Source organism: Protopterus annectens, chromosome 9.part0 (genome assembly GCF_019279795.1).
Source record: "Protopterus annectens isolate FY-2018-M chromosome 9.part0, PAN1.0, whole genome shotgun sequence".
NCBI lineage: Eukaryota > Metazoa > Chordata > Ceratodontiformes > Protopteridae > Protopterus > Protopterus annectens.
In genome coordinates this window covers 686,230,543-686,256,347 of record NC_056743.1, presented here as the reverse complement: position 1 = coordinate 686,256,347, position 25,805 = coordinate 686,230,543, and the positions used below count along the sequence as shown (strand labels likewise).

General features: G+C 44.1%; 1 protein-coding gene across 1 annotated transcript in view; it reads left to right on the top strand.

Moving 5' to 3' along the window:
• MDC1 (mediator of DNA damage checkpoint 1) overlaps positions 1–25,805 on the top strand; it is a 1,303,504-nt gene that overhangs the window by 346,229 nt on the left and 931,470 nt on the right. Inside the window, exon 5 of the mRNA XM_044083294.1 lies at positions 12,503–12,663. Coding sequence (XP_043939229.1) covers positions 12,503–12,663 — 161 coding nt within the window. The remainder of the gene's footprint in view (positions 1–12,502; positions 12,664–25,805) is intronic.

Below are 25,805 nucleotides of genomic sequence, written 5' to 3'. Positions count from 1 at the left end.
TTCTGTCCCCTGCCCTTCCGGCCAGGGGATCCTCCCCATCAACAGGACTCCACTCTCCTCTTCCAGTTCATCAGGGTTTGGAATGTCAGGACCAGGGAAGTTCCGGTGAAAGACTGACTGGATCTGGTATTCCTCCTTTCTCGACTCTCAGTTTGTGTGCCTGGCCGGCTCTGTTCTGGTGTCCTTAGATCAGGGTGAGCTTCACCTCAGCTGGGCCGGTGCGAGTTCATTGGGGTGAGTTTGGGCCCAGAGTTTTTGGATCATTCCCTTCCCCTGGGGGCTTCAGCACTGGACAGCTCAGGGCTGATATAGTTAGGTGTGGCCCCAGCCGGGGAGGAGGGAAGAGGTGCTTTCTCCATTCAGTCTACCTTCTGGGTGGTAGAGAGGACCTTCTCCAGCTTGGCAGATGTCCGTGTTTCACTGTTGCAGTCATCACATTTGGGTTATCTGCTTGCATTAGCCCTCAGTTGGCCTGATTAACAGTCTTGGGTCCTTTGTTGGTTGCTGTCCCTTCTGTGAAATCAGGTCATCAGGGGTGTAAAATATGCATCCGACGACTTACATCAGTCTTTCTTGCCGTGCGGTGCCCGAAGCAGAAGCAATTTGCAAGTGTCGGTCGGCCGACTCCTGAAATTTTCATTTTCGAGTTTCGGAACCGAAGTCTTCAACTAAAGCTAAGTACCCTGTTGGGGAATCTTTTTTTTTTTTCTTGCTCTAAACCGATGTCAGTAAAAGTAAATAATTGCATTTCTTGTGGAAAGCAAATGCCTTAAAGATTTTCATTCGTACTGTATTCCTTGCCCAGGTCCTGACCACGATGTACCTCGCTGTTAGTTTTGTGCCTTATTTAAACCACAAACTATCCGTCGTTGGTATATTTTCGCTTCTAAATATTTTGGTACTGTGTTCCGTTATCCTGATATGCCTTTGGTAAGCCATCCAACTACCGACATTCCAAAAAAATGCAAAGACAGAGACAGGCTGCCTAGGCCCAAAGCTGTGGACGACTGTTCTAAGCCAGTCGCCAGTTTGCCGGTACTCTGGTGCTTTCAGAGCCCCTGATACCAGCTACTTCAGATACGCAGGCCTCTACTGAGACCCATTTGGAGTCCGGTATGCCGCAAGATGTTTAGCTGTGGAACCTACGGATATCTCTACCTTGGATGGGTCCGGAGCCACTGTGCAGGCACCTGCTTCTGATGGTGTATTCAGGCCTACTGACTTGAGTATTAAACCAATGCCATCTTCTTTTTCAAGACCTAAATCTCGAACGATGCCTAGAAAACTGACACCCAGACCGCATGGTCAGGTCTCTATGCCTAAAAAACAAATGATAATAATGGCTGAAGACCTTATTACGTTAGTCAGGGGAAGCCAGCCTTCCCCCTCTAGGAGACCTAGGACTGAGTTTGCTTATGATACTTGACCAGTATTCTGAATTTTCTGTTTCTTCTGATGACCAGGATTTACCCTAGTCTACCTATGAGGATTCTGATGGTGAGGACTCTATTCCCTCTGTTTCTCTCCCAGGGGATTTCTCTTTTGGTGAAAACCTGCATACTCTCAGGGAGCATTTACGTTGGGAAAGTCAGGATTTCTCTGATTCTAAAAAGAGGCTTGGGGATTTCTTACTCCTGCCCTAGCACAGGCCTTTAGCCATACTTCCTGTAGTAGACATTGTTGATGATGCCTTTGTGGAATCTAGCTTGGGCCCCGACTCTTTATCTCCTGCACCCAGAAAACCTGATGGATATTACAGGGTTCCTGACTCTCAAGTTCCTTTTTAAAAATCCTACTGCGGATCCTGAGACCATTTCACAGGGACCAAAGGGCATTAAAGCTGCTACTGCCAAAAATCCTAACCCCTCTGATAGACTCCAGTGCGCTGGATAGATGGGGTAAGAAGGTATACACTTCTGCAACTTTGGCCATTAGGGCCTTAAACTTCCATTTTCATATGTTAAAAGTATCAGCAACATATTGGATTGCTTAAACCGAAAATGATTCCTGATTGTGCTGAAAATAAGGATTTACAGGATTTACTGCATTCAGCTGAACAAGTTGGAAAACATGCTTTGCAATGTGGTTTTGATTCTCTAGAGGCATCTTGCAGGGCTGCTGTAACTGGGTCTGTACTTAGAAGGCATGCTTGGCTTAAGGAGCAATCCTTGCCAGATCATGTTAAAGCGAAATTACTGGATGCTCCCTTAAACCAGGACTGCCTGTTTGGCAACAAGGCAGAAGAAGTTCTTAAAGGAGTACCGCACCCACAGACTCAAACATGTTTAAAACATCATGGCATGATGTTTCCTACACTTTAACAGCACTCTGGGATTATTTACAGGATTTTAAATATTTTTATATGTAATTCCAGACTCTGACCACCTGGAGGGTGGCATATTGACGTGGTTTGGATAAATCAGGTTGCCATCCAGTATTCCAGAAATCATTGTTTGGCTCAAAAATGTTACATCATGCAGGCCTCGGTTTGCCTAAAGTTCCTGTCATTTCATAGATGTTGCATGCGTACAAAGTACGGAGTAAAATAGAACAGTGCAAGTAAAATTCCCTGCTGCTGGATGACTACTTAAAGCAGAAACAGTGTAAATGCCACAGAACACACTCAAAGTGCTGTTTACTGCTGCCTTGTTTTCTAATTTAGTTTAAATGGCACTAATTTGTGAGATGATTAATTCCAGTCCATTTACTTCTCCCCTCCCCCATAACACTTAGCTTCCCTAGCTGTCAAAGCCCTGAGGGTAATTTGACCTGGTAATTCCATTGATTGGCAGATCTCTGCAGTGTGCTTGACTCATGTAATTTAATCTTTGCTCTAACATTCCCTTTGTTAGAGGGGACATTTTTTTGCTGCACTATAGCCATGGCCTTACTTGACTGCAATCACATCCAGTAAGGTCTTGCACCAAGAAGCTAAAGAATAAAACATTTATACTATTAACCAGTTTAGATCTTTAAAGTGTTAAGGTAGCACTTCATGCTTCCACCTTGTTAAAAATTCAGATTTACATGTGCAAAGTTTGTTTGTATGCATTGTTTGCCTTCCTATGTTTTTACTCCATTGGTTGGTTTGCAAAAAAAAACCTTTTGCAGTCTCTGGATTTGTCTTTGTACATACAAACCACATTGCTATATTTTCCCCTTTTTTCTTGTGTCCAGAAGTCATTTATAACAAAGTAAATTTTTTATTGGTTTATTTTTTTTAAATGAAGGACATCAAGGTTAACTTACCTTGAATCAGATAATGGATGCCACTGCAAAAAATCACTATTTGCGCATGGACAAAATCCCTTACTAAAACTATTTGCCAGCCTCCAGTTCAATTGGTGCTACGGCTTTAATATACTGGTGTTTGCTCATGCCTTCCAAATATCTCCACCATTATATACCAGTTTTGCAATGTAGTAACCACCTGACATGCCCATACACCTTTAGCCATCAATATGCAGCCACTCCTGTTCATGTGAGTATGTGAATTCATTTTCAGACTTAAGGTGTGGAAGCTGCACTGAATAATTCTAGGTGCTTGTTCAGGTTTCACATGGTGCTTGCTTAGAGCTACTCTCATGTTAAGCCACTATGAATATGTTGCACTGCCACCCTGATACCAGGGCAATGTTTTAATCTTTCTGTTCCCGCACTGCACACTAGCAGTATCTAGTGCAAATACAACAGAGAAGTATGCAAGCGATACACCACCTACACATCATTTGCCGTGCAGAATGTACAAGTATGCATACCAAATTTCTGTTTCCAAACATCAGTGGTGGTACACTACTACTGAATAAAATGAACAGCACTCAGGCTGGGGGAAGGACAAGGGAGCCATGACATCACAGAATGGGTGGGTCTTATTATTTTAGTTAGAATCAGATGACTGCTGTGGTGATATCACTTTGGGGGAGGGAACTGATTTAAAAAAAAAAAAAAAAAAGTATCTGCACTGCCTGGCCTCGATGTCAGTAATTGGGCGACTCCAGCAAGCTTTATTCAAACGTGAGAGAATCATTTTGTAAGTGAAACCATCACAGTATGAGAAGGTAGGCTTCTATTACAGAAGTAAGGGGAATTATAAAAATTGTAAATGCTTTATTGTTGCTTTACAGAGGACAATGTAAATAGGAGGAAAAGGGCCGTGAAGTTGAGGAATACATTAGAGAAACCTGTTGAACTCCTTTAAAAAGATGGAGGAAAAAGCTAAATCTATGCAGACTGTTAAAGATGTTTTACAAGTAAAACCTCCAAGATTTAGTAGGCATTGGCCTTCCAAGAAATGGTACTTTCCTGCCTCTTCCAGACCTCAGTCCAAACCCAGATCCAGCAGTGCTCTCAGGCTTCAGTCCCAGGGTACGCACAGGACTAAGCAGTGGGGGGCTTCCACTTCCAAATCTGTGAGTAATAAAACTCCCCCTATGGTAAACTGTCGAATTGACTTCTTTTTAAAACTTCCAAGCACTTCTCAACTGACTGCCCCTTTGGGGAGAAAGATTGCTCTTCATGCAAAGAACTGGGAACTCATTACCCAGGACAAATGGGTTTTAAATAGTGTCCCAGGGATACAGATTTCACTTCCACACATTACCAACACCAAGCGAGCGGGTGGCTAGATCTACCCCCAAATCAGTGGGCAGAGGGCCCAAAAGCAAATACTTTCTCCTGTAAGCATGGGGGATGTTCACTTGGTACCAGAAGAGGAAAAGGGACAGGGTTTCTACTAGAGAGTTTTCCTGGTACCCAGAAAAGACAATTCATGATGTCCTATCCTGGACCTGTCTACTCTAAACATCTTTTTGGTGATTCCAAAATTCAAGATGCTGACTCTTCACCAGTTGCTCCCTATGCTAGGCAAAGGTGCCTGGTTGGCAACACTAGATCTAAAGGAAGTATACCTGCACATCCCAATCAGGGACTCTTGCAGAAGATACCTATGCTTCAAAGCAGGCTACATGCACTATCGGTTCTCTGCACTGGCCTTTGTGAATACCCTGGGCGCAGTAGATAAGCCAAAGTGCCGAGCTCCAGTCATTACATTTTGCAGGCAAAGAAATATTCAAATATACCCATACCTGGACAGTTGTCTAATTCAGGCAGAAAGCCAGGACATACTTTTGAATCATCTGGCCTTTGTACAAAGGGTGCTAACTTGTCTAGGGTACACCATAAACGAAAAGAAATCACACCTTGTACCCTGTCAACAAATTATATTCCTGGGAGCAAGCTTGAATACAACTTCCCAGATGGCTTTCCTCACGCCAGAGAAACAAATTCATTTGACAACCTACTTCAGACAAGAGGCCACAAAAACCCTGCTATCTGCTAGGCAAATACTACATGTCTTGGGGTTTATGGCCTCCTGCATTCTTCTAATTCCATATGCAAGACTGCATATGAGGAAACAATGGTATATAAAGCCTATGGTGTCAACATTCTCAGGATTTAGAAGAAATTATTCATATCATACCTTGCCTACGCCTAGAGTTCCTTTGGTGGGCAGAGGCCTGCCACCAGAACAAGGGACTACCATTCACACTACCCCCTGCTGCCCAAACCCTAACAGATGCATCAGACTAGGCGTGGGGGGGGGGTTACCTGTCAGGGAAGTGTGCATTCAGGACAAATGGAACCTAAGTCAAATGCACCTGCATATCAATCAAAAAGAAATAGCTGTACAGAATGCTCAAGGACCACATTCTTCCAGAACATTTAATGGTGAAGACGGACAACACCACTTATGTGGTACATAAGCAGGGGGGTACTCATTCTTACCCACTCTGCAGACTAGCCATGGGATTGTGTAACACAGCTCTGAGCTACCAAGTGCATCTACAAGTCAATTCCTGCCAGGAAAATTAAATACACTGGCAGACGAACTAAGCAGAAACCTTATGGACCCACACGAGTGGAAACTGGAACAAAGGATTTTCAACATGTTGACAAGTAAATGGGAGAGCCCAGATATAGACCTTTTTGCCTCCCCCAGAACTATCAATTGGACAAATTTTGCACAAGGACACCCCACAAACAAGCTTGGAAAGTGGGTGCTCTGTCCATCTGGAAAATCAGTTTATGCTTCTCCTCTTGTGCTCTCCAAAGTACTACTAAAGATCAAACAAGACAAACCAAGTACGATTTTGATTGCACCAGACTGGCCACGCCAACACTGGTACCCCTTCTTGCGCAGTGTCACTGTTGGCCCCATGGCACCTGCCTCTGACTCCTAACCTATTGTCTCAGCAGGAGGACCAGATTCTGCACCCTCAGCATCAAACACTGAACCTAGCAGCCTGGCTAATTACCTAATCTCTCCTTTACCATCCCTCAGTAAACCAGTGATGGGTATCATTTTAGAGGCAAGGAGGCCTAGTACTAGAAAATCTTATGCTGAAAAATGGAAAATATTCTTTGCCTGGAACCAGTCTCAAGGGATGAGCACAGCACTGCCCAATTTACCTCCGATTTTAGAATACTTAACTGAGATGCTTCACAGGGGCCTGTCATTCTCCTCCATCAAAATTCATGCCTCAGCCATTTCAGCTCATAACACAGAACCTCCCCTCTTCTCTCATCCACTGCTCAAGCAGTGCCTCAGAGGGGCCATAAATTTACTAACACCCAGGAAAGCAACTCCAACCTGGTACCTTAACTTTGTATTGGAGAAACTCACTGTTCCTCCTTTCGAGCCAGCTGCTGCTGCAGATTTAAAATTCCTTCCTTGGAAAACAGCTTTCCTTTTAGCAAACTCCTCAGCAAGAAGGGTATCTGAATTACACACCCTTATGGCAGTGGAGCCTTTCATCATTCATGTGGACAGGGTGTCCCTCAGGACCAGTCCCTCCTTCATGCCCAAGGTGGTATCCAGTGTGGCCCTTAATCAGTCCATTTGCCAACCTTCTTTCCTAATTCACATAAAGGGGAATGGATTCTGCACTCAAATGTGCACAGACAACTTAGATTCTACTTGGACAGGACTAAACCTCAAAGATCTGAACTGCTGGTGGCATTTGCTGCAGAGGGGAGGGGAAGGCCATTTCAAAGCTAACCATTTCCAAGTGGATAGGCCATTGCTTTCATTTCTGTTACAAACACCATGGAAAACCTATCCCACATGGGGATGAGACCCCACTCAACCAGGGCTGCATCTACCTCTACAGCCTTTCTCAGAGGCGTCCCTACCAGGGACATCCTAGAAGCTGCTACCTGGAGTGCTGGACATATACCAAGCATTACCATCTGCCAGTTTTCTCTAAATCCAGAGATGGCTTTGCCACTGCAGTCTTGCAGGGCCTTATAGCTGGTCCTAATGCTATCTAAATTCCTCCTCCCATCCTTAGCTTTGGGATTCTACCCAAACGTGATGACTGCAACAGTGAAACACTGTGAACAAAGTACAGTTTTGTACACTTACCATAAATGTAGATGTTCGAATGTATTCACTGTTGCAGTCCTGGTTACCCTCTCTCCAGCCCCCTTAGTTTTTTTTGGCTATACCTCTACTCTCCTTTACTATGCTCAAAAGCTTTTAGGTGTATTTTCTTTTGTTGGAGGTATAACCTTGTATATTTATAGATTTAATTGCTTCCCTTTAGGGGTCACCTGACACTTGGGGCAAGAAAAACTGATGTAATGGTGTTGGCTGCATGTTTTATACCCCTAAAGACCTGACGTTACGGAAGAAGGGCCAGCAACCAACTCGGGACCCAAGACTTTGTTAATCAGGCCGACTGAGGGCTACTGCAAGCAGATAACCCAAATGTGATGACTGCAACAGTGAATTCACTCTAACATCTACATTTATGGTAAGTGTACACAGCTGTACTCTACCCATCCTCTTCTAGCCCCCCCTTCAGCTTTTCTCTGGTTTGGGTGCCGAGGCCTCATCTGCCCAAGATCAGCCCTCCCGAGAGCGCCTTCAGACAGGCAGTGCCCCATTTGGGGTTCCAGTCTTTTCAGAGTCCTACTTTGAGCCTGCTGTGCATGAGCCCCCTAGGAAGTGATTGTGCAAGTGGAGGCACTCTGACTGTCTCAAAGAATCCCTTATTGAGGTCGCTGACTTTGAAGGGGGAAACGGGTCCCCCAGACTCCTGCCTGCGAAGTTTTCTTTGGGGACATCCTTGAAGTCCTTAAGCAGGAAGGTGGGTGGTCTTCCCCATCCCTGTCTATGGAGGAGTCTGTATTCCTGAAGACCTTTGGGATGGGCCCGTCTTCCTGGGTTCCCCCTGCTGACGAACTAGTGGATCTTAGCAGCAGGACTTGGAAGGAACCGGACACTGTGGAGCCAGTACCTAAAAGCCAGTAAATTCCTTTCTCCCCCCAAAGATGGACTCTTGGAGCAAAGGAATTCCCATTGATGCTATCTTGGTGGCTACTGCTGCTAAGGAGGAAGTAGTGGAACAAAGCTGCTCGCTTGACCGTTTTGGGAAGCATGTGTTTGCCTGAGTTATTTTTGGACCAAGCACAACCCATTTACCCAGCTTCAGAGGGATTTGGTTTTGGAGCTTACCACTTCCCTTAGTTGTCTCCATTGTCTTAAACTAGTCTTTCCGAGGCTATTTACTCACTTTCTTGGCTAATGCATCAATGAGGTTGAGGCCACCTCTTGAGCTGCAGGCACCATTATTGTCATTCAACTGCTTTGCCTTTGTAGGTTTGCGGAACCCTTTAAGGCATCTTTTACCAATACCCCCTTTGGTTCCACCTTGCTTGGTCTGTCTGCTAAGGAAACCTTAACCTGTAGTGAGCAAGAAGGTCAGACTCTCTGCTGTGGGGAGTACAAAATTTGATCCCCAACAGTCCTCCTCTAAGACTCTGGGTAAGTAAGAAACTGTTCTGGAGGACCCTCTCTTCCTTTCAGGATGCTCCTCTGGAATCCTTTTCCACACGCCGGGGTAGAGGATTTAATGGCAGGCACCACCCAGAGATAGAGGGGGTCTGTAGAACCAGGGCTCCTTGGAACCCGTCTCAGAGGAGATGTTTCAGCATTCCTGAAGCACTGCTGGGCTGTCCTATTCTGGAGGCAGTCAGCAGTTCGCTCTCCCCACACCCACTAGCCTGGACAAGTTTCACATCCAATCAGTGGGTGTTGAGAATCATTTCCAGTGATTATTTTATTCCCTTTTCCAGCCCCCTCCAATTCAAAATTCTCCCAAATGTTCCTCCTTGCCAAAGGGAGCCTACATCAGGGTGCATGACCTCCTTCAAAAAATAGCCATCTATGAAGTTCCAACAGGACAGTGAGGGTCTGGTACTTCCACTTTTTGGTGCCAAAGATGACCGGGGATCTGCATCTGATCCTAGACCTCAATGAGCTGAATTTATCTGTCAAGAAGTCCAATTTACGGATGGTCACTGTACAGTCCATTTTGCCCATTATACAAGTACGAATGGATGTGCTCTGTGGATCTTAAGGACATGTACTGTTACATAAAGATCGGCAGATGCTCCAGGAGACACGTTTCCGAGTAGGGTCTATCATTACCAGGTCAGAGCCCTGCGCTTTGGACTCAACACAGCCCCCCCCATCCCCCCCCCCGGGTGTTAAGCAAATGCATGGCATTGGCGACTCATGTCTGGCTGCAGGGTTTCCAAGTCTTTGCCGTACCTGGACTTTTGGCTCGTCTCAGCTCCCACAAGGCATCGACCTGTTAATGGCCACAGAGTATACCCTCACTCTCTTAGACTCTAGGTATCACTGTGAAACTTCCCAAATCCAACCAGTGTTCCTTGCCAGAGTTTGGAGTTCATTGGGGTCAATCTGGGTACAGCATCTGAAACTGCAGCACTGCCTCCATGCAGGATTCAACTCATTCAAGATCAGGTTTCTCTTGCTGAAGCTACAACGCCCCTCTGCTCATTTGATTCTCCAGGTGTTAAGTTCGATGACTGCCATTCAGTTCCCCTTGCCAGCTATCACATGCAGGTGCTGCAGTGGACCCTGGTAGTCTTACCGGGCCATTCTGGTTCAAGCCATGTTAATGACAGTTGACTCGGGTATGCAGAAATCACTTGGTGGCTTCAGTCTCAGGACATGCACCTAGGCAGGCCATTTTGTCTTTCCATGCCCAAGGATACAGTGACCACGGACGCCTCCCTGTTTGAGGGGGTGACATTTTCAGGGATGGACAGTTCAAGGCACATGGTCCTCTGAGACCAAATTGCACACACATTTTCTGGAGATGCAGTCCTCAACTTGCAAGCCTTTCAGCACTGCCTCCCTCTAGGGACCATAATTCAGAAGGACAACATGGTAGTGGTCTAATATGTTAACAAGCAAGGGGGTAGAGAGGCCATGAGAGTGTGGGAATAGGCGATTTCTTTCAGGCGCTTTCTTCTTGCAGCTCATATACCTGGCAGTTCCAGCGTGTTGGCTGACCAACTCAACAGGTCCATTTTGAGTTATGAGGGGTCCCTGAGTCCATCAGTGCAAAGACAAATTTTTGACCATTGGGGTCACTCATGCTGCGATCTTTTTGCTTCTCCAATAAACCACAAATGCAGCAGTTACTTCGCTCTGATGGGGCAGTCACTCAGGGACGCTCTGATTCATGATTAGCCTCTGGGTCATTTCTGTACTTATTTCTATTCTCCTGATACCCAAAGGCTTGCAGAAAGCTCGTCGCCTTAAGACTTCTGTCATACTCATTGCTCCTTTCTGGCTTCAGGTGTGGTTCTCCTCCCTAACTTCTCATCTTTGATATCCACTCTTGGCAATAAATCCCATTTTGGATCTCATCTCTCACCTCTGGAGGCTTCCACTTCCCAACCTCTGGACCCTTCATCTAACTGCATGGTTTCTCCAGTTCCAGTAATCCTTTCAAAGTCCAGGCTTTTCTCCAGTAGTATCATTTTGGCTTCTCAGAAGCAGTTTACTAAGAAGGTATAGTCCAGTAAATGGAAAAGGTTTTCCATTTGGGCCAGCTAGATCCCTTTTCTGCCCCTATTCCTGATATTTTGCTGCTGTTATCCTCCCTATTTCAGGATGGGGCGAGTTTTTCTACCATTATGGCTGCCATCTCAAATTTCCATGTCAACGGTGAGCCTACCTTTACTTCTAAGTTGTGCAAGGCCTTTCTGAAAGGTTTTCTTAATTACCCATTAAAGATCCATCTTCCCCATGGGATTTCACCTTGGTGCTGCAATCCCTGACACAAACCTTTTGAAACCTTGATGACTCTTGTGACATTAAATTTCTCTCCTGGAAGACTACATTTTTAGTAGCCGTTGTTTCTGGCAAAAATGTTTCAGAACTTCAGGCTCTGTGCATTAATCCACCATTCTTCATCTTTCGTAAGGATTGGGCATCTCTTAGAACCAATCATTCCTTTCTCCCTAAAGTGGTATCTGAAAGTAATCTCAACCAGTCTGTTCAGCTGCCGGTATTCTTTCCTAATTAGTCTAGTAAAGGAGAGTATATCTTGCATTGTCTTGATGTCGACAGGCAGTTTTTTTTTTTTTTTTAAAAGGACTGAGGAATTTAGGAAGGCCGATCAGCTTTGTGGCCTTCTCTCAAAACAGAAAAGTTCAGGCACTTTCCAAAGTGACCATTTCTAGGTAGATCGTTTGTTGCATTTCTTAGATTTATGAGCGTAGGCAATTGGAGTTAACCAGACTGGTGAAGGCCCATTTACACCAGGTCATTTGCAACATCTGCATTTTTGGCTAGACTTTCATTGGATGAGATTTGTGCTGTTATGACTTGGTTTAATCCTCACTTATTTTGCACTACAAATTGAACTTGGTATCTAGGAACAGGGCTTCCTTTGGTTCCTCCATGCTCTGGCGTATCCTTCCTTGAGGCCACTGAGGGTACGTAGAAGCTGGGGACTGTGACCCATCTGATAATGCCATGGATAGCATTAGATAGTTGTATACTTACCATAGTTTGGCACCTGTGCTATCTAGTGTCATTATTCATCACATTCCTGCCCTTCTTCCCCCTCCCTTCTGGGGCTTCTGGTGAGCTGGAATGGCTAATATGTTGGAATGTCTGTCTTTTCACAATTCCTATGCATTTCCATTGCTTGAGCCAACTCTAGCTGAGGAGTAGAGGATAACAGGGAATTATGGGAAGGGGAGGAGCTAGAGCTCTGGGTCTGTCTGACCATTACCTGCTCGGATCCAAAGTCTTATCCAAGACCCATCTGTGATGAATAATGACACTGGATAGCACAGATGCCAGGTTATAGTAAGTACATAACTTTGTGTATTATGGAATGGAGGTAGAGCGCATCAGCCTGGGAAAGTTTGGAGTGCTTGGTGATCCTAATGACTGTGACCTCTATTTTTGAGGTTATGGAGGGGTGGACGTGTTCCTGCAAATCTGTTATGCTAAGTGAATAACTTTTTCTGTTAACCAGTTTAAATGTTAAAAGTGAGCATAGTGGTTAAATGAGCCCAATTTGTTTAGTTGCCAAGTGTGTTGGAATTATGAACTGTGTAAAACCTACTTATTCCAAACTGTTTTTGAAAACTTTCCCTTTTTTTCCAGTGATGATGATGGTGCAGACACTTCTGCTGCCAGTGGCAAATTTCCAGCTCTGCAGATACAGTCTGATAGTGATACTGATATTGAAGATGAAGTGAATGAAAGTTCAGCGGCTGCAGAAAAATCTTCTAATGCAGTACATGGTCCACCATGTGTTGTCGAAGGTTAGAAAGTGTTTAGTTATTTTTTTAAATAGTTTAACAAAGAAAAGAGCAGCAGACAACTTTCCAGTTCCTTGTGATACTGGAGAAGATTAGGTATTTTTCCCACCCTATTCTGAGTTGAATCTCTTTCTGACTGTCATTCCTGTCTTGACTCTGTGGAAGGAGCCAGCCAACCATTAAGGCTATTATCCAAACAGGTCTCTGTGTTTATTTTTATCCTTAATCCCTTTTTCCATTGGTACATGTATGCTTCCATGTACTTGAATTCTGGCTACAGAACTACATACTTCACACTGCATGCACGTCCATGGTCAGCCTGACTGTCCGATGTCATTGCAGCAGAGGAAGCCATTCTTAGCACTCTGAATTTAGGTTTACTAGTCCATACTGTTCCATCTAAGATGTACTCAGGGCTTTATCCCTCTTAAAAGGTGGAGTTAACATGATATTTGGGTTTTAATGGGCAGAGACTGGAAAGTGAAAATGATGCAGAACATGATTAACAAGAAACGTGTCTGAAATTTAGCTAGTCAGAAGAGGGCTCTGACATTTGCTACAGTTGTGAAGGTAGTCATTTCAGTATGTGACTCGGATAATTGTGAAATAGGTGTGTGATGTGTGTATAGCAAGGCTGTAGTGTAAAAGTATAAAACTTTACAGCTGCAGTTGAAGAATCTGATTGCGTCTGTACAGGCAAATGGAGGGCAGAATTTGTGAAACATCAAAGCCTGTTAAGGGTGAAGGAGTTCAGGGGGATGAATGATTGTTTTTACCATGGCTGTCCTGAAACTGTAGAGATGGTTATTGTGTCGTCTTGTTGCTGGAATTTCTGAAGAGCAAATCTTTGCGTAAGATATGTGGATGCTTAAGACTTTATTTCCAGCACCCCCTGCATTTGTTATCTCTGATGGAAACAAGACTAACAAATCAGCAGTCCAGGAGCTCTGGCTTATGTAAAGTATTAATAGCACTGGATATTGGTGTTGGGGCTTTGAAGTCCTCCACATGATTGCAGTTTCTAAGACATGTGGGAACCTCTTATCCTACGTAATGTTCTTAGTGTTTTGGCGACCAGCAAGTTTGAAGCCAGATTCACCTTGCTCATTTAATTCTTTTAAGTTTGTTGATCAGAGAGATTGGGCAGTAACCTGTGTGCTGAGGAGGCCTGAGGGGAAAAGTTCTAAGTACTGAAATGAGTGATGCAACACACTAATCTGTGGAGAAGGTGTGTACTAGACTAGATTTTTGGTATATGTGGTGGTAATGGAATTATGTAAAACAATGGTTTTCCAGATTCTAAATAGGGTAGTTATCCTAAAGGTCATTGCTGCTGTACATTTGTAAAGGAATGGGAAATGGCTGTAGATAGACATTGGTCTTTCCAACTTTACGTGGAGTTGTCTGACTTTTACACAAAACGCTGGGGGTTCCATTTCTTTACAAGGAAACTCGAAGGAGGCTCATTTGTTAAGGGAATTGAAAGTTGCACAGTCTTCAAATGTTCATTGTAATCATCACTGCCGCCAGGAGGCGCTTAAAACTAAACATTGTATTTAAGGGGTAAAATAAAACATTTCAAGGGTTTGCTGGAAAAGTTCATTCAGACTCTGCAATAGACTGGTGATAGGGAAAGGTTTATTTTGCTTTTCTTGTATTGCTTTCTTGCAATTTGAATTGCTTCGTAGCCTTCTGTTTTGTATGTTGAGTATTTTCATTAATCTCAATTGTATTCTGATTTCAGTTGCATATTTAAACTATCGCAGACACCAGAGCGGTCTCTTGAGTTGAAAGGAAATTAAATTTTTCCCCACCCTCCCTCTTGCTGTTGTGTTTTAAAGGCAACTGTCTCTAGTTGTATGCCACTTGTATTAATTTTTAATTTGATCACATACTACTTTCCCTGTCTCATTGGTAGTCAGGAAGCTCACGGTTTTGTACAGCCATTTAAATTTTTTGGCCGGCCCACTGTATTCCATTGTCAGAATACTAAGTGTCCAATGTATCCAGTCTACCTTGCTCTTAAAATTAGTTACCCTCCCATTAGATTGCTGAAACTTCTTCCCCCTCTAATAGTGAACGTAGTGCACACTGCAGCTCTTAGGATAATGTCCATTTTTTCCGTCTTGCCTCTAAAATCTGCTACATTTGGTTCAAGACCATCAGTTTTTCGAGAGCTCACATTCTGCCTCTGTCATCCTGAGATTAGTGCTTCTGTTTCTCTCTTGGCGAGAGAGTGTAGGGATTTTTTTTCCTCCTAGAGACTGCTGATCACCAGAAAGCCTGAACAGTTTCGTAAGTGCCAGCTTGGAATTTGTGCTTCCTTTTCTCCTGGTGAAAGGAGCAGAGGATATTGATTCTTGGCCATCTCTGATTAGGCAGTGAATTTCTGTTTGGACCTTCCTGACTGTTCTAGTTGCTGTTCAAGGCCTTTACCAGGAAAAGGTTTCAACAAGTTCACAGACCCCTGCTTCCGGTGTAAGACTGAACAAGAAAAGAGCTTGTGGCTTGCTTTTCGTCTTGAGATTGCTAGTTTTGCTTCTGGTGAAAGAAGCAAAGGGGCATTGTATTTCTGCAGTGTGCAGCAGTGGTTAGACCAGCACTGGTAGTATCTGGGTAGTAGTCAATTAGGTGAATCCCCTCTAGCCATCCATTCTTGGCAAAGCTAATTACTTTTATTAAGTACTGCTTGATTAGCTGCTTTCTAACCTAACTTCAGAATATCTGTCATAAATCATCATGGTCTACTTAGTACCCCTCAAGTTTTGGTAGTACCCTGTATAGATGCAGGCACCTTGAGCTGACATTTTTCCTGTAAAAGCACCATTGACGTTTCATCAGTACCTAATTGCACACGGAGCAGCTAGTTTGCAGTGACAAGCATTGCCTCCAGACTTGGAAACTAGATATTCCTGACATTTTGTATTCTGTCTGCGACAGTGTAATCAGTAAAAAGAGCCAGTTGTCATGGATGTCGGCTTTCCCCACTGTCTCCTTTACCAGCTTGGTGGATATGGGCATCCTATAGCAGTGCGGAAATTGCCTTGTATTTAATATCAGTTTGAGAATTAGCTGGCTAAGGTATGCAAGTGATGTATTTTACACATTGTCATTGGAGGCAAAGCTCTTGCATAAAAACATTCCTCATGTCAGATTGTCTATAGTACTCTCTCTACATCCATCACACACAAAGTACAAAACAGGTACACAGACCCACAAGTGCTGAGGCAATTAAATGTAACATTTCCTAACCCCGAAGACTACCTAGACGAAGTACATGTAACAAATACCCTCAGCAGACCTGAATGATGTGAATTGACGTATCCATCTTTAGTCCCAATCTGTGTAGTAGCTGGCTTAACTTTGTGAAGGCATTGTAGGCTTGCACTGTCTGGGTGTGCTCTGCAGCTTTAAACTGTCTCAATAACTGCACAGATGCCCACACACTTCAGGCTCTCCTCACCCTGGAGAACAAAGTTTCTTGTTTTAGGCTCCTGGCTTTAAGCAGTAATGCTGTTTAGTTTCTCTTGGGATGGTTTTGCTGTGTTGGAAGGTTTGTTTGGCATTGCCTAAAGGCAATGTGGAGGATGTTTTGGCCAATATTTGCCTCTAGGGGAGGCAGGTGCAGATCCATCCTTGGCAAAACAATGTGGTCTGACCATATCTTCCCATGCTGACGTATATTTTACCCCCTAAGGTTGTCAGTTGTTGAATTCGGTCATCTTTTGTTCATATTGTGGCATCATCCTTGGTGAAAGTAGAATGTTGAAACTGCATATAAAGAGGATGCACCCCGACAATCAAAGCCAACCAAATAAACTCCAAAAATATTCTAAAAGCGAGGTTTATTGAGACAAAAGAAAACAGTGAGCGCTTTCACGTCCACAGGACGCTTCATCAGACTTGTATATCTCCATTAGACATTTTATATAGTATTAGAGACTCCTATTGGATAGCTGCTACAAAGACTTTGGTAATAAAAGGCTTATTCATTGGTACATATAAAGAGGAGAAATTAACACTTCACATTCAGTAACTACTAAAAATATTGCAATAGACAAAAATGTCTATATATAAAAATATATTAAAAACATATATATATATATATATATGCGCACACAAAAAAAAATCTATTTAATCATAACTAATATAACTGAGGGTGTAACTCCATCAGCGTTTAAAAGGCTTATCTATTAAAAATGGTCTCAAAGAAACTTGGTCATTTAGACCATGACCCCTGTCTGCTGCTAATTTAATTTATCCACTTTACTTCCTCCTTTTCTGTATTGTTCCTCATACACCCTAATCTTTCTGTACTGAAAATGTTCCAATACTAAAAAGTTAAACGTGTGTGCTATCTCTCTGTAAGACATGATTTGCCAGAGCGTTTGTTTCATTCTCCTTATTAATAGCATAAATGTGTTCCCTGATGCGCTCTCTCAATGTTCTAGTAGTCATGCCTACATAAAAACATTGGCATTTCTTACATTGACCTAAAAAAACCACATTCCTACTTTTACAATCCGCATACTTATTGAACTCGTATCTTTTTCCTGTGTCTGGATGTATGAATTCATTGGAGTTCTTAATATAACTACATTGGTTGCAGGTACGACAAGCATGCGTACCTTTCCTTTGGGAAACTATGCCATCATGTCTATTATTATCATAGCATAATAGTCTCTTCAAAGACTTAGACCAGCTTTTAGTTATAAGAATACTATCTCCCACTATTCTCATATTCTCATCAAGTTGTAGAATATTCCAATGCTTCTTGATGGTGTTAACCACAGAAGTATTATTGTTAGTGTATGATATTGCTATCCTTTTCTTATTGTTGGCATGGTTATACTTGCTCCTAGGTAAGGACATAGTCCTACGAATATAGGGTCTATCCTTTCCTTCACGTTCTATCCTATGTAAATCAATAAGTTCTTTCTTATGATAGCCTCTGTCTATAAATTCTGCTTCTATATTCCCTATGGATTCTACAAATACTGAATCATCACTGGTGATTCTAGAAAAACGCGCAGCTTGATTCTTAATATATGTTAAGTTGTCTATCTCGCCTTCATTCTTGCTGGATGGGTTCGGAGCCGACCTCGGCTCCGACTCGGCCACTCTAAAAGCTCGAGAGTTGGTTCCACCGGCTCGAGGCTCCCCTTATATCCCACAATGCTAGGCGGTATTACCTCAGATCTCGTTTGCCGCTACAGCTTTAGAGACGTGTTGCTTCACCGGCTTCAGGTTAGTGTAGGAAAAAGTTTAAAAAGTTGATTAGAAACCCTTTAATTTAGTTTTCCATACAGTTTCCCCTTACCTTAAAGGTCTTTGATCCCTTTAGTCTAACTTTTTTTTTTTTTTTTTTTTTTTTACCTTAAGAACTTATATGTTCTTCCCTTAGGCCTTCGGGCCCTCCCATTCCCTTGGAGTGTATGTGTTTTCTGTAGGGACTTAATAACACTAAACAGCTAATTTATTTAGTTTAAGTTTCTGTTTTTAGTTTATAGTGTAATCTGTGTGTTTGTGTGTGGTTACACTTGTTCCTTGATATGTCCAAGGATTCGAAGGCCTCAGGCTTCAAGAAGTGTGACTCGTGCTGTCAGAAAATGTCTCTGACAGACGGTCACACTTCTTGTGTGTACTGCCTGGGACCTTTACACCTGCAGGACTCTTGTGCTGTATGCCACGGCTTCAGCCCTAGAGTCCTGCAGGAAAGAAAGAACAAGCTCATTTTAAGGGGCTTGCTCAAGCCTGAGGGTCCCCCGACTGCTACTTCGGGTAAACCCTCTAAGGCTCCTAGGTCTTCGACTCCAGCTACTGTCGACGCCTAAGACATCGAAGTCTACTACGACATCGGCTCCGGCTGGAGCCGATGAGACTCGACCTGCTGCTTCTGTGGTTCCCTCGGCTCCGGCTGGAGCAGAGGCATTGGAAATTTCTGAGTCTGCTCCGATCAGACCATTGGAACAGACATCTAGAAAGAGGTCCAGTTCACCGTCCCTTGGCTCTGTTCATTCGGCTCCAGCATCTCCCTTGCTGTCTGAACGGAGCCATAGATCTCACTCCTCTAGATCATCGAGGCTTTCGGATCATGACCTTCAGAGGGTAGTGAGTCGATTTCTTAAGTCCGAGGCACTGGCCCAAATGCTTCAGAGCCAGACTCATCAGTCGATGCTTAACCCTGTCCCTCAAAATGTTCCTCCTCCAACTCCCTTGAGCTCGGAGCCGGGGCGTTTCGGAACCGAGACTGTGGTAGCGTTGGAACAGATACAATTGTCTTCGGTTCCGTCGTCGGCTCCGATTTCTTCCTTGGAAGAATCTCGGCGCCGGACTTCTCGTCGGCTTCGAGGGGGTGAGTGGCATCGGACCCTTGTCCGACCCCACTCTCCCTCTCGGCGCTTCGGCGCTGGTGAGTTCGGCTCCGACATCGGCCTCGGAGCCATCGCTGTCGGTGCCGAGGGAGGTTTTCAGCTTTTCGGAGCGAGGACTTTTGGCTCTGCCTGACAGAGGTGCCTTCGAGGTCATGCGGAGTGTGTTGGAACCTGGTTCAACACCAGTCGGCTCCGTCCGTCCCTCCCTCTTCGGTGCCTCAGGTTATGTCTGCTCACTCCCTCATCCCAGACCGCAGAGAGCCAGCTCCTCAAGAATCCCCTGTGGGGATCTCATCCTCTTCCGAGGCCTCTCCTGAATTGGCTGGGGAGCCCCCTAGGAAGAGAAAGTGCAAGAGGAAGCACATAGACTCACCTGAGTCTGTCACCTCTGACACGGATTTAGAGTATTCAGAGGGTTCCCCCCGTTCCCCTTCTGAAGAGGTCTCTTTTGCGGACTTTCTAGAGATCCTGAAACAGAGGGGAAATTGGCCAGCCCTTAACCCTTCGGAGGATGAATCTGTGTATCTTGAGGCGTTTGGCTCTCGCCCTTCCACCTCCTGGGTGTCCCCCCCCTTTGACCCCCTCATGCAGGTGGTAGCTAAAAAGGCTTGGACGGCTCCTGACTCTGTGGACCCCACCCCCAGGAGACCTTCGAAGTTTATCACAGCACCAGCAGATAAGCAATTTCTGACTAAGGGAGTTTCTGTGGATGCTATGGTGGTAGCTGCCGCCACTAAGAAGGAGCTAGCTGATCCTTCGGTGCCTGTCCATCCTCCTAACAAGGAATCTTGGTCTATGGACAGGTACGGGAAGCGGATGTTTTCGTCCGCGACCTTTGCTATCGTTCGCTGAACTACCTCTGTCATTTCACTCGTCTTCAAAGAGACTTGATCAAGGAAGCGAGTGAGATGTTAAAGGATCCTACAGCTGCGGGTTTTCAGGATAAGATGAACGCTCAGCTGGCTACCCTAAATTCTATAGCTAACTCCTCCATGCGCCTCCTCTCATATGCGGCTGATGGAGCGAGCAGAGCCGCAGGGACAGGTGTGGCCTTACGCCGGCATGCCTGGATGCGGCTATGCAATTTTGCGGACCCCTTCAAAACGTCTTTCACTAATTCCCCGTTTGATGGATCATCCCTCTTTGGTGCTCAAGTGAAAAACCTTGACTAGGTGCGAGACTGATGGCAAAACTCTTTCTGCCGTCGGAGTCCGTTTTTTTTCTACTCCTTCTAGGCCTTACCCCAAAGGCCAGAAAAGTGGGAAAATGTGGTTCCGCAAACAATCTCAAGGGACTTTGCCTGACGCACAGAGTCAGTTCCTCCAGAGGCAGAGGGGAACAATAATGGTAGACGTCGCCCTAGAGGCAGGGGGGGGTCCGCAGAACCAGGGCAATCGAGAAACCTTTTCCGATAAGCCCTTCCAGCATCCCTGAGGTGTTGCCCGACTGTCCACCTTCGGTGGCAGTCGGGGGAAGATTGTCACTGTACCCAGAAGCCTGGCGATCCCTAACTCAAGACAAGTGGGTACAGTCCATCATTTCCGAAGGCTATTCCATTCCGTTCTTTCGTATTCCAAATCAATCAAAAAAATCCCTTCCAGATGTTCCACCCGCTCAAAGGGATCAAGCAGCGTTGGAAATATCAAAGTTGCTTGCAAAAAGAGCCATTCAGCCAGTGCCAGCAGACCAGCAAGGATCTGGAATCTACTCAGTTCTTTTTGGTTCCAAAGAAAACGGGACTGGAGACCCATTTTGGATCTCAGTATCTTGAAAAAGTCGGTCAAGAAAACAAGATTTCGGATGGTCACGCTACAATCCATCCTACCCCTATTGGGAAAGGAAAACTGGATGTGCTCTATAGACCTCCAGGATGCGTACTATCATATAAAAATGAACAGACGCTCCAGGAGATTCCTCCGCTTCAGGCTGGGAACCAGTCACTTTCAATTCAGAGCCCTGCCCTTTGGACTCACCACTGCCCCCCGGGTGTTTACCAAATGCATGGCAGTGGTAGCTTCTCACCTGAGACGTCAAGGATTCCAGGTGTTTCCATACTTAGACGACTGGCTCCTCACAGCTCCTACCAAGCATCTTCTTCTAATAGCCAGAGACTACACCTTTCGCATTTGTCAAAAGTTAGGTATCTCAATAAATTGCGAAAAGTCTGTTTTGTCGCCTTGTCGTGCTATTACCTTCATAGGCGCAAATCTAGACAGTCAACATGTCTGCGAGACTCACAGACCAAAGAATAGCAGACATACGCAAACTAGTCTCCCTTCTCTTCCACAGTAACAGAGTCAGTCAGATTAGTTCTGAAAGTACTGGGGATTATGGCAGCTGCTATCCCTCTACTTCTATTAGCCAGATTTCACATGAGAATCCTTCAATGGATGCTCTTCACACAATGGTCCTACCAGCAACTTCCGATGTCCCACACCATTATGATTACGCAAGCATGCAAGAATCATCTTCTTTGATGGATTTCTTCCCCCCAGCTCTTCCTGGGAAGACCCTTTGTTCCTCCCCCTCCGGTTGCTACTCTGACAACGGACGCCTCCCTGATCGGGTGGGGGGGGGGCATTATCAGGGCAGAACAGTCCAGGGCATATGGCAACCAGACGAACGCCACTTGCATATAAATGTTCTAGAGATGAGAGCAGTGCTTTTAGCGTTGCAAGCCCTTCAAGACTCTCCTCCCTTGGGAACGATAGCAATCCAGACGGACAACATGTCTGTAGTGTGGTATATCAACAAACAAGGCGGAACCAGGTCCTATCCCTTATGTCGAGAAGCTCTCAGACTGTGGCAATGGGCGATTTCTTCTCAGCGGTTTCTGATAGCAACGCACATCCCCGGGAAGTCCAATCTTATCGCGGACAAGTTGAGCAGAGCTATCCTCATGCCTCACGAGTGGTCTCTGAAAGATTCTATTTTGGAGAAAATTTTTCTCAAGTGGGGTCAGCCTTGCTGCGACCTTTTTGCTACTCCCCAAAACAGCAAGTGCAGAGATTATTTCACCCTGTTCCCGTAACCAGGCCAGCCCAGCAGAGACGCTCTAGTCCAAGTTTGGCCCCGGGGACTTCTGTATGCATTTCCTCCCTTCCCACTAATCTCTCAAGTGATACAGAAAGCTATCGCTCAGAAGGCCTCATTGATCCTCATTGCTCCTTACTGGCCTCGACAGGTTTGGTTCCCCTTTCTACATCAATTTCTGTTGGAGCAGCCTTGGCATCTGGACCTAGTTCCAGATCTTTTGATCCATCAGTCGGGTCAGTTACATCGCTCCCTCCCTTCTCTGAACCTCACTGCTTGGTTCCTCCAGTTCCAACTTTAGCCAGGCTTCCTCAAATATCTCACTCTGTTCGAGATATTTTGATAGCTTCCCATAAATCTTCCACTCGGAAGATTTATCTGAGTAAGTGGAAACGCGTTTACTATTGGGCTCAAGGAAGGGACATAGATCCTTTCACTGCTCCCATCCAAACAGTCCTTGATTTTCTAGCTGAACTTTTCCATGCAGGTTCATCTCCTTCTACTCTTAAAGTTCAATTGGCAGCTATATCTAACTTTCATGTGGGCATCTCAGATTCTGCCATCATGTCCCACAAGCTTTGCAAAGCGTTCTTGAAGGGAGTTTTTCTTCTTAAGCCTCCGATAAGAACTCCTCCTTCTTGGGACCTTAATTTAGTTCTCACATCTTTGATTTTTCCCCCTTTTGAACCTGCAGCTTCTTCAATGAAATTGCTATCCTGGAAGACTCTCTTTCTGATAGCCATTACTTCAGCTAGAAGGGTCTCAGAACTTCATGCACTCAGCAGTCGACCACCCTATCTGTTTCATAAGGATAGGGTATCCTTACGGACCCAGTCCATCCTTCTTACCTAAAGTAGCCTCTGCGGCAAATCTAAATCAAGACATAGACCTCCCTGTGTTTTTTCCTAACTTTTCTAATAGGTCTGAACAAAAATTGCATTGGCTAGATGTTCGTCAATTAAGATATTATTTGGACAGGACCAAACAGATCAGAAAAACTGACCAGTTTGTTTCTTATGCAGAAGGTAGAGAAGGCCTTGCAGTTTCGAAGGTATCACTCTCCAGATGGCTAACATCCCTGATTTCCTTTGTGTATGAAATTAGACACCAAAAGTTGCCTAACAAACCTAAGGCTCATTCGACTAGGGCTTTGGCTACCTCTATAGCTTTCCAAGACAGGCTGCCTATTGATACCATTTGTGCAGCAGCTACATGGGCTACTCCTCACACTTTCATTTCTCATAAGTTGGATCTAGCTTCTAGACATAGAGCTAATTTTGGTTCCACTGTTCTCAAGAGTCTGTTCCGATAGGCCACCCGGGACAAGGTGCTAGGGACGCGGTCCCATCCAGCAAGAATGAAGGCGAGATAGACAACTTAACATATAGAAGTTATGTTCTTACCATAACGTTCCATGTTAGTTGTCTTCTTCTTTCTTGCGCCCCACCTCCTTCCCCCTAGCCTGGACAGACCTAGAGGAGTTTGTTTGTGACCTCTCTTTCTACCACCTCTATTATATATATGTATATGCTATACTATGCATATATTCCCTCATCAGGTTTCAGGTCATCTTATTCCTTTCCTTGTATAGAGGTGTTTTTTTTCCCTTTCCATTAGTTTTGGATTTATTATTGGCTGGGCCTAGCTTACAAACGAGATCTGAGGTAATACCGCCTAGCATTGTGGGATATAAGGGGAGCCTCGAGCCGGTGGAACCAACTCTCGAGCTTTTAGAGTGGCCGAGTCGGAGCCGAGGTCGGCTCCGAACCCATCCAGCAAGAAAGAAGGCGAGAAGACAACTAACATGGAACGTTATGGTAAGAACATAACTTCTATTTTTATGTGGAGGATGCATGCTGTCTCTGAAGTATAGCATTTCTTCTACAGGGTTTACGAAAAAACTGTTGCAAGTCCCCCATTTTCTTAAGTAATACGTCTAGGAACTCAATTTTTATTTGAGATGTGGTACTGGTCAGCTCTAAAAATGTGGTGGTGCCATTAGCATATGTAATAAATTCTGAAGGGTAGTAAGATCCCCTCTCCAAATTAAAAACACATCGCCCACAAATCTTCTATAGCATCTAATATATTTGGAATAGATTGCATGTTCTGAAATATAAGTGGACTCCCAATATGCTAAAACCAAGTTAGCATACGAGTTGGCACATGATGTGCCCATCGCTACACCCTTAACTTGAAGGTAGTAGTTGCTCTGTGATGTAAAAACATTATTCGAAAGCACCAAATCCAACAACATAGTAATCATAATAACCTTGTTAGGCATACCGTTACGTAGTAAAAACAACCTCAAGTATTCTATACCCACGTCATTAGGTATACTCGTAAGTAGAGCTGTAACATCCAACGTGACCAAGTAGTCAATCATTTATTGCATCACCTGTATTATAACTCGCTAAAGTCTCTAAAAAATGTTGAGTATCACGAAGAATAAACATAGTTCTATCTACTACTGGCCTTAGTTGTTTCTCTAAGAAGATCGAAATACTCTCCATCAACCAGCCTCTACCGGAGACAATCTGTGTAAGTGGAGGACTGCTCATGTCCTTGTGTGTTTTTGGAAGACCTCTAAATACTGGAATTAGAGGTTTCTCAACTAAAAAATAATTATACAAGCTCTCGTCTATTATATCACACATAAGCATATCATATAGATCAGCATGCATCACTTTAATAAGTTTAAAAACACAAACCAAATGTTCGCAGAGCAAAGCAATGGTAGGGAAACCAGGTACTCCAAAATGTACGATATACTCCAAAAAGTGAAAAAAAGTCTCAAATCTCCAAATTAGTAAAAACGGGTTTATTCGAATAAAATGCGGTGAGCGCTTTCACTGAGGTAGCTTCATCAGACCAAATTTGGAGATTTGAGACTTTTTTCACTTTTTGGAGTATATCGTACATTTTGGAGTACCTGGTTTCCCTACCATTGCTTTGCTCTGCGAACATTTGGTTTGTGTTTTTATTTTGAATTGCTGTTCATTGCAGAGCATTTACTCCGTGTGGATTGTCTTTTATTGAGTTACTTTAATAAGTTTGTCTAAACCTGTAAAATCAAGTTTAACATAAGTACTACTATCTGTTAGTACTGTAATTTTAATGTCATAGTAAGCTTTATCTAAGACTACCGTTGCTCCTCCCTTGCCTGCAGGTCTTATGACTATATATTATTCTTTCAAAGTGTCTAAAGCCAGTTTTTCCTCCTTTGTTAAATTAAAAAACTCAGGTTTAATAATATGATTTTCAGATTGTAACAGAAAATCATTCATGCAAGCTTTCTCAAAACCCTCTAGTAAGGGATGTAAGGATGGTACGTAAACAGAAGGTTTTTTAAAATGAACATTAGTATCAATGGTATTATTACTAAATTGTAGTGCTAAAGCAACATTTCTAGTAAATTGTTTAAAATCAACAATAAGTTCACTTTCATTCATCCCTTCTCAGAATGTGGATGTAAGACCTCTATTCAGAACAGATAACTCATGTTCCGTCAGTGTGTAACCCGAAATGTTCACTACCAAGTCCGCTGTATTGGTCTCAACGACTTGCATTGAAACTCTAACGTAGAATGTTGCTCAATGCTAGGCACATACTAGCCTGTGACAGAGCTCCATAATGTCTTTGTATATTCAGGGAGATGTTTCTTGGGTCATTTACACCCACATGAACAGTGACTTGAGTAATATTGATTTGTGATCTGTCTTGACTGCATAGGTGATA